General features: G+C 63.2%; 1 protein-coding gene across 1 annotated transcript; it reads right to left on the bottom strand.

Moving 5' to 3' along the window:
- Positions 1 to 993: 993 nt before the first annotated feature.
- Positions 994 to 9,784, bottom strand: LOC131574165 (collagen alpha-5(IV) chain-like). The gene is made up of 12 exons (XM_058828577.1): positions 9,606 to 9,784; positions 8,653 to 8,736; positions 7,561 to 7,734; positions 5,493 to 6,403; positions 5,221 to 5,450; positions 5,061 to 5,125; positions 4,253 to 4,938; positions 3,995 to 4,180; positions 3,822 to 3,900; positions 3,350 to 3,426; positions 3,140 to 3,256; positions 994 to 1,187 (listed from the first exon to the last, which is right to left on the bottom strand). Exons 1-12 carry the CDS (start codon positions 9,754 to 9,756, stop codon positions 1,041 to 1,043), a joined length of 2,907 nt encoding a protein of 968 aa, XP_058684560.1. The 5' UTR covers positions 9,757 to 9,784; the 3' UTR covers positions 994 to 1,040.
- Between the last annotated feature and the right edge of the window lie 2,650 nt (positions 9,785 to 12,434).

Below are 12,434 nucleotides of genomic sequence, written 5' to 3' on the forward strand. Positions count from 1 at the left end.
GAATGTTCTGGAAAAGCCCCGGGATGTTCCAGAAAAGCCTCAGGATGTTCTGGAAAAACCCTGGAATGTTCTGGAAAAACCCCAGAATGTTCTGGAAAAGCCCCGGAATGTTCTGGAAAACCCCGGAATGTTCTGGAAAAACCCTGGAATGTTCTGGAAAACCCCAGAATGTTCTGGAAAAACCCTGGAATGTTCTGGAAAACCCCGGAATGTTCTGGAAAAGCCCCAGAGTGTTCCGGAAAAGCCACGGAATGTTCTGGAAAACCCCGGAATGTTCTGGAAAAACCCTGGAATGTTCTGGAAAACCCCGGAATGTTCTGGAAAAACCCTGGAATGTTCTGGAAAAGCCCCGGAATGTTCTGGAAAAGCCCAGAATGTTCTGGAAAAGCCCCAGAATGTTCTGGAAAACCCCGGAATGTTCCGGAAAACCCCGGGATGTTCTGGAAAAGCCCCGGAATATTCCGGAAAAGCCCCGGGATGTTCTGGAAAAACCCCGGAATGTTCCGGAAAAGCCCCGGAATGTTCCGGAAAACCCCGGAATGTTCTGCAAAAACCCCAGAATGTTCCGGAAAAGCCCCAGAATGTTCTGGAAAAACCCTGGAATGTTCCGGAAAAGCCCCGGAATGTTCTGGAAACCCCCGGAATGTTCTGGAAAAGCCCCGGAATGTTCCGGAAAAGCCCCGGAACCCCCAAGGAAAAGCGCAGGGAAACTGAGGCAGATTCAAGTTTTTATTTTGGGGAGGGGTCCTGAGCGGAGCAATAAATAAAATCCAAACCCCTCCCCCACCCTGAGCAGCCTCTCCGTGAATTTCCCGGGAATTTTTTGGGGGGGGGAGGGGTCTGAATTTCCCGGGAATTTTTGGGGGGGAGGGGTCTGAATTTCCCGGGAATTTTTGGGGGGGAGGGGTCTGAATTTCCCGGGAATTTTTTGGGGGGGAGGGGTCCCCATCTCTGGGGTGGGGGAGGGGCCTGCAGACCCCTCCCCACCCCCCAATCCGGGGGGTCCATCCAGTGGTTTTTTTTTTGGGGGGGGGGAGGGGTCAGAGGAAGACGAAGTCGTCCGAGTTGGGTTTTTTGGGGAGGGGGGCTTCGGGGGGGGGAGGGGGCTCCAGGGTTTGGTCCTGAGCGAGACCCTCGGCCAGGGTGAAGATGGGATAACGCTCCGGAGCCCGGGAGGAGGCCAGAACCTGCAATTAATTAATTGGTAATTAATTATTAATTGGGGCAGCAGCTGGAATTATTAATTGATAAGTAATTATTAATTGGGTCAGAAGCTGGAATTAATTGGGGAGTGGTCAGCACCAGAAAATAAATGGGGAGGGGTCAGCACCTGGAATTAATTAATGGATAATTATTAATTGGGTCAGCAGCTGGAATTATTAATGGATAATTATTAATTGGGTCAGCAGCTGGAATTATTAATGGATAATTAATTATTAATTGGGTCAGCAGCTGGAATTATTAATTGATAATTAATTATTAATTGGGTCAGCAGCTGGAATTATTAATGGTAATTAATTATTAATTGGGTCAGCAGCTGGAATTAATTAATTGGGGAGGGGTCCCCATCGGTAAATTGGGGAGGGGTCCCCATCGGTAATTTGGGGAGGGGTCCCCATCAGTAAATTGGGGAGGGGTCCCCAGCAGTAATTTGGGGAGGGGTCAGCAGTAAATTGGGGAGGGGTCCTCCGCAGTAATTTGGGGAGGGGTCCCCATCCGATAATTGGGGAGGGGTCCCCATCAGTAATTTGGGGAGGGGTCCTCAGCAGTAATTTGGGGAGGGGTCCCCAGCAGTAATTTGGGGAGGGGTCCCCATCAGTAAATTGGGGAGGGGTCCCCATCAGTAATTTGGGGAGGGGTCCCCAGCAGTAATTTGGGGAGGGGTCCCCCGCAGTAATTTGGGGAGGGGTCTCCCCTGGCAATAGGACAGGAGTCCCCAGCAGTAATTTGGGGAGGGGTCCCCATCAGTAAATTGGGGAGGGGTCCCCAGCAGTAATTTGGGGAGGGGTCTCCATCAGTAATTTGGGGAGGGGTCCCCACCGGTAATTTGGGGAGGGGTCCCCAGCAGTAAATTGGGGAGGGGTCCCCAGCCAGGAATTGGGGAGGGGTCCCCATCCGATAATTGGGGAGGGGTCCCCAGCAGTAATTTGGGGAGGGGTCCCCATCAGTAAATTGGGGAGGGGTCTCCATCAGTAATTTGGGGAGGGGTCCCCATCAGTAATTTGGGGAGGGGTCCCCATCGGTAATTTGGGGAGGGGTCCCCATCAGTAATTTGGGGAGGGGTCCCCAGCCAGGAATTGGGGAGGGGTCCCCATCAGTAATTTGGGGAGGGGTCCCCATCAGAAATTTGGGGAGGGGTCCCCATCAGTAATTTGGGGAGGGGTCCCCATCGGTAATTTGGGGAGGGGTCTCCATCAGTAATTTGGGGAGGGGTCCCCAGCAGGAAATTGGGGAGGGGTCCCCAGCAGTAAATTGGGCAGGGGTCCCCAGCAGTAATTTGGGGAGGGGTCCCCATCAGTAATTTGGGGAGGGGTCCCCATCAGTAAATTGGGGAGGGGTCAGCAGTAATTTGGGGAGGGGTCCCCAGCAGTAAATTGGGGAGAGGTCCCCAGCAGTAATTTGGGGAGGGGTCTCCATCAGTAATTTGGGGAGGGGTCCCCATCGGTAATTTGGGGAGGGGTCCCCATCAGTAAATTGGGGAGGGGTCCCCATCGGTAATTTGGGGAGGGGTCCCCCGCAGTAATTTGGGGAGGGGTCCCCAGCAGTAATTTGGGGAGGGGTCCCCAGCAGTAATTTGGGGAGGGGTCTCCATCAGTAATTTGGGGAGGGGTCCCCAGCAGTAATTTGGGGAGGGGTCCCCATCAGTAATTTGGGGAGGGGTCCCCATCGGTAATTTGGGGAGGGGTCCCCATCAGTAATTTGGGGAGGGGTCCACACCCAGCAATAGGGGAGGGGTCCCCATCAGTAAATTGGGGAGGGGTCCCCCGCAGTAATTTGGGGAGGGGTCCCCTCCATCAGTAAATTGGGGAGGGGTCCCCAGCCGGAAATCGGGGAGGGGTCCCCCGCGGTAATTTGGGGAGGGGTCTCCAGCAGTAATTTGGGGAGGGGTCCCCAGCAGTAATTTGGGGAGGGGTCTCACCCGGCCCAGCTCCCCCCAGAGCTGCTCCAGCTCAGCCGCGGCCGCGTAGAAGCCGAAGGTGCAGCTGGGGTCGATCTTCCCGAAGGGAATTTTCCGTGGGAAGCGGCAGTGGAAGGACTGCGGGAAACGGGAAATTGGGGAGGGGTCTCCCTGGGGGGGGGGTCTCAAACCCCCCCACGGAGCCCCCAGACCCATTTTGGGGTCGCTCACCTGCAGAGGGAAATTCTCCCGGGTTGTGTCCACGCAGGGCTGGCACAGGTGGGGGTCCAGGTAGAGCAGGGAATCGCCTGGGGGGGGTGGAGGGGATGGGGACCCCCGGAGATCCCCCCAGAGACCCCCAAAGACCCCCAGAGACCCCCGGAAACCCCCAGAGACCCCCGGAGACCCCCCCAGAAACTCCCAGAGACCCCCAGAGACCCCCGGAGACCCCCCCAGAGACCCCCGGAGACCCCCCCAGAGACCCCCGGAGACCCCCGGAAACCCCCAGAGACCCCCGGAGACCCCTGGAAACCCCCCCAGAGACCCCCCCAGAAACCCCCGGAACCCCCCGGGACCCCCAGAGACCCCCGAAGACTCCCCAGAGACCCCCAGAGACCCCCGGAGACCCCTACGGAGACCCCCAGAGACCCCCAAAGACCCTCCCGGGACCCCCGGAGACCCCCGGGACCCCCGGGCGCGGTACCTTGGAATCCGAGGAAATAAAGCGAGTGCCGGGGCTTCCCCCCGATGATGCCGAGGCAGGAGCGGAGCTGCAGCAGCTCCTGGAGGGGGAGAACCGGGATCGGTCCCGGTACCGGGACCAGCACCGGCACCGGGACCGGCACCGGGACCGCCCCCGGAAGCCCCCAGACCCACCTTGACACACTCCACGTACACCGGGTTCAGGCTCTCGCCCCCCAAGCGCGCCGGGACCAGCAGGACGAGCCCGCGGTGCCGCTCCGGTTCCGGTGTTCCCGGTGCTCCCGGTGCTCCCGGTATTCCCGGTGCTCCCGGTATTCCCGGTGTTCCATGTCCCGGTGTTCCGTATCCCGGTATTCCATGTTCCGGTATTCCCGGTGTTCCATGTCCCGGTGTTCCGTATCCCGGTATTCCATGTTCCGGTATTCCCGGTGTTTCCGGTATTCCCGGTGTTCTGTGTCCCAGCATTCCCGGTGTTCCCGGTATTCCATGTCCCGGTGTTCCCGATATTCCCGGTGTTCCCGGTATTCCGTATCCCGGTGTTCCCGGTATTCCCGGTGTTCCGTATCCCGGTATTCCCGGTGTTATTCCCGGTGTTATTCCCGGTGTTCCCGGTATTCCGTGTTCCGGTATTCCCGGTATTCCCGTTTTTTCCGGCGTTCCCGGTGTTATTCCCGGTATTCCCGATGTTCCGTGTCCCGGTATTTCCGCTATTCCCGGTGTTCCGTGTCCCAGCATTCCCGGTATTCCCGGTACTCTCGGTGTTCCGTGTTCCGGTATTCCCGGTGTTCCGTGTCCCGGTGTTCCCGGTGTTCCGTGTCCCGGTATTCCCGGTGTTCCGTGTCCGGGTGTTCCCGGTATTCCCGGTGTTCCGTATCCCGGTTTTTCCGGTATTCCCGGTGTTCTCGGTGTTCCGTGTCCCGGTGCTCCCGGTGTTATTCCCGGTTTTTCCGGTATTCCCGGTGTTATTCCCGGTTTTTCCAGTGTCATTCCCGGTATTCCCGACGTTATTCCCGGTTTTTCCGGTATTCCCGCTGTCATTCCCGGTATTCCCGGTGTTATTCCCGGTGTCCCCCCCTCAGGGTCGCCCCTCACCAGCCTGGCCACGTCCCCTTTGTAAACTGCAAAACAAAAAACAGGGGAGGGGTCTTCTCATTCCCGCCCCCTCCCCCCATCCCCAGACCCCCCCAAATCCCCCCCGGACCCCCCCAAACCCCCGATTTGGGGAGGGGTCTCCCGTTACCGGTGCAATCCTGGGCCACGTAGACGGCGAGCCCGGGGGTCTCGGTGCAGGATTCCACAGCCCCCCTGCACGGGACGGGAGCGGTGGGTCCGGGGGGGGGTCCCGGTGTCTCCCCCCAGCCCCCCGGGGGTCTCCCCGAGCCCCCCCCGGTCCCGCTCACCGGAGGAGGTGGGCGGCGATGGCGGGACCGAACCAGTCCCCGGCGCTTTTCCCGAACTCCCGGCCCAGCTCCACGAGCCGGTGGATCCCGAAGGGGGCGCGGGGGTGGTCGGAGAACCAGGAGATGATGGCTCGGTGCCGCTGCTCCGCCTCCCGGGGGGCTCGGGGGGTGTCCGGGAGGGGTCGTGACCGTCCCGAGGGGTCCCGGAGCTTCCCCGGGGGGTCCCGGAGGTGTCCCGAGGGGTCCCGGGGCTGTCCCAAGGGGTCCCGGAACTTCCCCGGGGGGTCCCGGAGGTGTCCCGAGAGGTCCCGTGCCCGTCCCGAGGGGTCCCGGGGCTGTCCCGAGGGGTCCCGGAGCTTCCCCGGGGAGTCCCGGAGTTGTCCCGGGGGATCCCGGAGATTCCCCGGGGGGTCCTGGAGCTTCCCCGGTGGGTCCCGTGCCCGTCCCGAGGGATCTCGGGGCTGTCCCGAGGGGTCTCGGGGCTGTCCCGGGGGATCTCGGAGTTGTCCCGGAGGGTCCCGGAGCTTTCCCGGGGAGTCCCGGAGCTGTTCTGGGGGGTCCCGAAGGTGTCCCAAGGGGTCCCGGAGTTGTCCCGAGGGGTCCCGGAGATTCCCCGGGGGGTCCCGGAGTTGTCCCGAGGGGTCCCGGAGGTGTCCCAAGGGGTCCCGGGGCTGTCCCGGGGGATCCCGTGCCCGTCCCGAGGGGTCTCGGAGCTTCCCCGGGGAGTCCCGGAGCTGTTCTTGGGGGTCCCGGAGCTTCCCCGGGAGATCGCGGAGCTTTCCCGGGGGATCCCGGAGTTGTCCCGGGGGATCCCGGAGCTTCCCCGGGGAGTCCCGGAGCTGTCCCGGGGGATCCCCTGCGCCTCCCGAGGGGTCCCGGAGCTTCCCTGAGGGGTCCCGGAGTTTCCCCGGGGGGTCCCGGAGCTTCCCCGGGGGGTCCCGGAGCTTCCCCGGTGAATCCCGTTCCCCCCCGGGTGACTCCGTGTCCATCCTGGGGGGTCCCTGTCCATTCTGGGGGGGTCGCGTCCATCCTGGGGGCTCCTGGATCCATCCTGGGGGGTTCCTCAGCCCATCCCGGGGGTCCCTCCATCCATCCCGGGGGTCCCGAGTCCGTCCCGGGGGGTCGCGGCTCCCTCGGGACCTCCCGGCTTTCGTTTCCAGCGGCGCCTCCGGCCACACCCAGTCTGGAAAAGTGGGGAGGGGGCGAGCTCCAGCAGCGACCCCCAGGCTCGGGGGTCTCTCCCCAGGCTCGGGGGTCTCTCCCCACGTTCGGGGCTCTCTCCCCGGGCTCGGGGCTCTCTCCCCCTTTCAGGGGTCTCTCCCCGGGTTCAGGGGTCTCTCCCCGGGTTCGGGGGAGTCTCCCCGGGTTCGGGGGTCTCTCCCCACATTCGGGGGTCTCTCCCCAGGTTCAGGGCTCTTTCCCCAGGCTCGGGGGTCTCTCCCCAGGTTCGGGGGTCTCTCCCCGCTTTCGGGGGGTCTCTCCCCGGGCTCGGGGGTCTCTCCCCGGGCTCGGGGGTCTTTCCCCGGGCTCGGGGGTCTCTCCCCGGGTTCGGGGGTCTCTCCCCAGGTTCGGGGGTCTCTCCCCGGGTTCGGGGGTCTCTCCCCAGGCTCGGGGGTTTCTCCCCGGGTTCGGGGGTCTCTCCCCGTTTCGGGGCTCTCTCCCCGGGTTCGGGGCTCTCTCCCCGGGCTCGGGGCTCTCTCCCCCTTTCAGGGGTCTCTCTCCGGGCTCGGGGGTCTCTTACCCCGCATTTGGGGGTCTCTCTCCCTGGGCTCGGGGCTCTCTCCCCGGTTCGGGGGTCTTTCCCCGGGTTCAGGGGTCTCTCCCCAATTCGGGGGTCTCTCCCCGGTTCGGGGGTCTCTCCCCCGGTTCAGGGGTCTCTCCCCGATTCGGGGGTCTCTCTCCGGTTCGGGGGTCTCTCCCCAGGCTCGGGGGTCTCTCCCCGGGCTCGGGGGGTCTCTCCCCAGGTTCAGGGCTCTTTCCCCGGATTTGGGGGTCTCTTACCCCGGGCTCGGGGGTCTCTCCCCGGGCTCGGGGGTCTCTCCCCACGTTCAGGGGTCTCTCCCCGGGCTCGGGGGTCTCTCCCCGGGTTCAGGGGTCTCTCCCCGATTCGGGGGTCTCTCCCCGGGTTTGGGGGTCTCTCCCCCAGCTCGGGGGTCTCTCCCCCAGCTCGGGGGTTTCTCCCCGATTCGGGGGTCTCTCTCCGGGTTCGGGGGTCTCTTCCCACATTCGGGGGCTCTCTCCCCGGGCTCGGGGGTCTCTCTCCGATTCGGGGGTCTCTCCCCGGGTTCGGGGGTCTCTCCCCGGGTTCGGGGGTCTCTCCCCATTTCGGGGGTCTCTTACCCCGGCCCAGCAGGTGCAGCAGCAGCCCCTGGCCCAGCAGCATCTGGGCGCTGCGCAGGGTGCAGCCCCAGCCGCAGTCGGTGGTGCGGGGGGAACCGGGAAGCGCCGGGAATCCGCTGCGGTAGGTGAGCCACAAACGGGAGCAGAAATCCCGCCGGAACCTCTGCAGGTCCTCTGCAGGGGGGGAAAAGGGGTGAGAGACCCCCGGGAGCAGCCTGAGACCCCCGGGAGGACCCTGAGACCCCCGAGAGGAGCCTCAGATCCCCGGGAGGAGCCTCAGACCCCCGGGAGCAGCTTCAGACCCCCGGGAGGAGCCTCAGACCCCACCCCAAATCCCCGCCGGAACCTCTGCAGGTCCTCTGCAGGGGGGGAAAAGGGGTGAGAGACCCCCGGGAGGAGCCTCAGACCCCCGGGAGGAGCCTCAGACCCCCGAGAGGAGCCTCAGACCCCCGGGAGGAGCCTGAGACCCCCGGGAGCAGCTTCAGACCCCCGAGAGGAGCTTCAGACCCCACCCCAAATCCCCGCCGGAACCTCTGCAGGTCCTCTGCAGGGGGGGAAAAGGGGTGAGAGACCCCCGGGAGGAGCCTCAGACCCCCGGGAGGAGCCTCAGACCCCCGGGAGGAGCCTCAGACCCCTCCCCAAATCCCCGCCGGAACCTCTGCAGGTCCTCTGGAGGGGGGGAAAAGGGGTGAGAGACCCCCGGGAGGAGCCTCAGACCCCCGGGAGGACCCTGAGACCCCCGGGAGGAGCCCCCCGGGAGCAGCTTCAGACCCAACTCCAAATCCCCACCAGAACCGCGCCAGCTCCTCTGCAGCGGGGGAAAAAGGGGTGGGAGACCCCCGAGAGGAGCCTGAGACCCCCGGGAGGAGCCTCAGACCCCCGAGAGGACCCTCAGACCCCCGGGAGGAGCCTCAGACCCCCGAGAGGAGCCTCAGACCCCCGGGAGGACCCTGAGACCCCCCCAAATCCGCACTGGGACCGCTCGGGGATCGGCGGTGAGGGGTAAGAAATGGGGGTGGGAGCCCCCCCAGGGGTAAGAAATGGGGGTGGGAGCCCCCCGAGCCCCCCGAGCCCCCCGGGGGTCCCGCTCACCCCCGTTCCCCGGTGTGTAGACCCTCCCCAGCAGGTACAGGGGGTCCCGCGGGTGGAAGTGGGGCCGCGGCCGCAGCGTCCAGCCTGGGGCGGAGAGAGGGGGGGTCAGAGGGGACCCCAAATCCAGGGACCCCAAAATCCAGGGACCCCCAAATCCCGGCACATCAAATCCCGGGACCCCCAAACCCCGGCACATCAAATCCGGGGACCCCCAAATCCAGGGACCCCCAAATCCCGGGACCCCCAAATCCCGGGACCCCAAATCCCGGCACCCCCAAACCCTGGCACCTCAAATCCCGGGACCCCCAAATCCAGGGACACCCAAATCCCGGCACCCCCAAATCCCCGGGGAGCTCCTCCGAGGGCAGCCCCCGGCATCCCCGGGACCCCGGCCCATTGTCCCTTTCCCGGTGTCCCGGTGTCCCGGTGTCCCGGTGTCCCCATATCCCGGTGTCCCCGTGTCCCGGTGTCCCCATATCCCGGTGTCCCCATGTCCCGGTGTCCCGGCGTCCCCATGTCCCCATGTCCCGGTGTCCCGGTGTCCCCATATCCCGGTGTCCCCATATCCCAGTGTCCCCATGTTACGGTGTCCCCATGTCCCCATATCCCGGTGTCCCCATGTCCCTGTGTCCCCATATCCCGGTGTCCCCATGTCCCCATATCCCGGTGTCCCCATGTCCCGGTGTCCCGGCGTCCCCATGTCCCCATATCCCGGTGTCCCCATGTCCCCATGTCCCGGTGTCCCGGTGTCCCCATATCCCGGTGTCCCCATGTTCCGGTGTCCCCCTGTCCCCATATCCCGGTGTCCCGGTGTCCCGGTGTCCCCATATCCCGGTGTCCCCATGTCCCCATATCCCGGTGTCCCACTGTCCCGGTGTCCCGGTGTCCCGGTGTCCCCATGTCCCCATATCCCGGTGTCCCACTGTCCCCATGTCCCCGTGTCCCGTCCCCACCGTATTTGACGCTGTTCCAGGCCGCGAGGACGCGCCCCTTCACGCGCTGCCCGCCCCGCTCGCTCCCGGGGGGGTTTCCCGGTGCCGGTCCCGGTCCCGGTGCCGGTCCCGGTCCCGGGGGGGGTCCCGGTCCCTCCCCCCCCCGGCTCATGGCGGCGGCGCGCGCGGGGGGGGCGGGGCCCCGCAGGGGGCGTGGCCAAAGCGCATTCCCTGGAAGGGCGCGAAAAGGGGCGTGGCCAACGCGATGGGCGTGGTTATGCAAATAAACCCCCGAGTGGGCGTGGCCTCAGCGCGGGGGGCGTGGCCTGGCGCGAGGTCGGGGAGCCCCGGGGACATTTGGGGGTGGCCCCGGTGACACCGAGAGGTCCCGGGAACATTTTGGAGGTCACGGAAACCCCCCCCCAGAGCGATTTGGGGTGTGGGGGGGGTCCTCAAGGACACCGCGGGGTCACGGGGACACCCCCGGGGGACTCTTATTGCGGCGAGGGGCGTGTCCGTGACGTCACGGGGCGTGTCCCGGGCTCTTATCGCGGCGGGGGCTCCGCGCGCTGCTTAGTCACGGCCCCCCCCCGCCCCCCCCCGGCCCCGGGGCCGCGGCACGGACCGGTGAGACCCCCAAAATATCCCCAAAATATCCCCAGAATATCCCCGAAATATCCCCAGAATATCCCCAAAATATCCCCAGAATATCCCCAAAATATCCCCAAAATATCCCCGAAATATCCCCAGAATATCCCCGAAATATCCCCAGAATATCCCCAAAATATCCCCAAAATACCCCCAAAATATCCCCAAAATATCCCCAGAATATCCCCGAAATATCCCCAAAATATCCCCAAAATATCCCCAGGACCCCCCACGGGAGGCGCCGGTACCGGACCGGACCCGTGAGACCCCCAAAATATCCCCAAAATATCCCCAAAATACCCCAAAATATCCCCAAAATATCCCCAGAATATCCCCGGGACCCCCCACGGGACGCACCGGTACCGGACCGGGCCACTGAGACCCCCAAAATATCCCCAAAATATCCCCAAAATATCCCCAAAATACCCCCAAAATATCCCCAAAATATCCCCGGGACCCCCCACGGGACGCACCGGTACCGGACCGGACCCCGGAGATCCCCAAAATATCCCAAAATATCCCTAAAATATCCCCAAAATATCCCCAAAATGTCCCCAAAATATCCCCCGGGAGGCGCCGGTACCAGACCGGGCCACTGAGACCCCCAAAATATCCCCAAAACACCCCCCAGGATCCCTGAGACCCCCAAAATATCCCCAAAATATCCCCAAAACACCCCTCAGGACCCCTGAGACCCCCAAAATATCCCCAAAACACCCCCCAGCATCCCTGAGACCCCCAAAATATCCCCAAAATATCCCCAGGACCCCCCACGGGGACTGGACCCCTGAGACCCCCAAAATCCCTCCCAGGACCCCCAAAATCCCCCCCAGAACCCCCCAAAAAGACCCCCCAGAGTCCCCCGGTGTTGGGACGGGCCGGTGAGACCCCTCCCCATCCCAAATACCCCCAAAACACACCCCGAGACCCCCCCCCAAAATACCCACCGGGACAGCTCCGGTACCGGGGAGCTGCGTGGGCCGTGAGACCGCCCCAAAATTGCCCCAAAATGGCCCAAAATTGCCCCCAAAACAGCCCCAAAACAGCTCCAAAACGGCCCCAAAATTGCCCCAAAACTGCCCCAAAACGACCCTAAAATTGCCCCAAAACGGCCCCAAAACTGCCCCCAAAACGGCTCCAAAAAGCCTCAAAAATGGCCCCAAAACAGCCCCAAAAAGCCCCAAAAAAGCCCCAAAAACTGCCCCAAAACAGCTCCAAAACGGCCCCAAAATTGCCCCAAAACGGCCCCAAAATGACCCAAAAAAGCCTCAAAAACAGCCCCAAAAGGGCCCCAAAACTGCCCTAAAAGAGCCCCAAAATCAGCCCCTAAAGGGTCCCAAAAAAGCCCCAAAAACGACCCCAAAGGGCCCCAAAAAAAGCCCCAAAAAGCCCCAAAATGGCCCCAAAAACGACCCCAAAAAAAGCCCCAAAAAGCCCCAAAATGGCCCCAAAAACGACCCCCAAAAAAAGCCCCAAAACAGCCCAAAAATGACCCTAAAAGAGCCCCAAAAACACCCCCAAAATGACCCCAAAAAGCCCCCACCCTCCCTGCCTCAGTTTCCCCCACTCTAACCCCATTTTCTCCCCCCCAAGTCCCCCCCAAACCCCATCCCCACCATCCGTGCCTCAGTTTCCCCCACTCTAACCCCATTTTCTTCCCCCCAAATCCCCTCCCCACCATCTGTGCCTCAGTTTCCCCTTCTCTAACCCCATTTTCTCGCCCCCAAATCCCCTCCCGAACAATCTGTGCCTCAGTTTCCCCCTCTCTAACCCCATTTTCTCCCCCCCACAGCCCCCCATAACCCCCCCAAATCCTATCCCCACCCTCCGTGCCTCAGTTTCCCCCACTCTAACCCCATTTTCTCCCCCCCAAACCCCATCCCCACCCTCTGTGCCTCAGTTTCCCCCTCTCTAACCCCATTTTCTCCCCCCCCAGCCTCTCCATCACCCCCAAATCCCATCCCCACCCTCTGTGCCTCAGTTTCCCCCTCTCTAACCCCATTTTCTCCCCCCATAACCTCCCCAGTCCCATTCCTGACTCCATCCCCAAGCTCCGTGCCTCAGTTTCCCCCTCTCTAACCCCATTTTCTCCCCCCCAAACCCCATCCCCAAGCTCTGTGCCTCAGTTTCCCCCACTCTAACCCCATTTTCTCCCCCCCACAGCCTCTCCATCACCCCCAAACCCCATTTTAGGGGGTCCCA

The sequence above is a fragment of the Poecile atricapillus genome (assembly GCF_030490865.1).
Source record: "Poecile atricapillus isolate bPoeAtr1 chromosome 39 unlocalized genomic scaffold, bPoeAtr1.hap1 SUPER_39_unloc_1, whole genome shotgun sequence".
NCBI lineage: Eukaryota > Metazoa > Chordata > Aves > Passeriformes > Paridae > Poecile > Poecile atricapillus.

Bases quoted from the DNA above. Each gene is read 5' to 3' on its own strand.
- LOC131574165 (XM_058828577.1), bottom strand. From the start codon at position 9,756: ATGAGCCGGGGGGGGGAGGGACCGGGACCCCCCCCGGGACCGGGACCG. The intron at 8,737-9,605 runs GTGGGGACGGGA...TCTCCGCCCCAG, and splicing joins CTGGAACAGCGTCAAATACG to GCTGGACGCTGCGGCCGCGG. The intron at 5,451-5,492 runs TTCCGGGACCCC...CCCTCGGGACAC, and splicing joins TCCGGGACCCCCCGGGGAAG to CTCCGGGACCCCCCGGGGAA.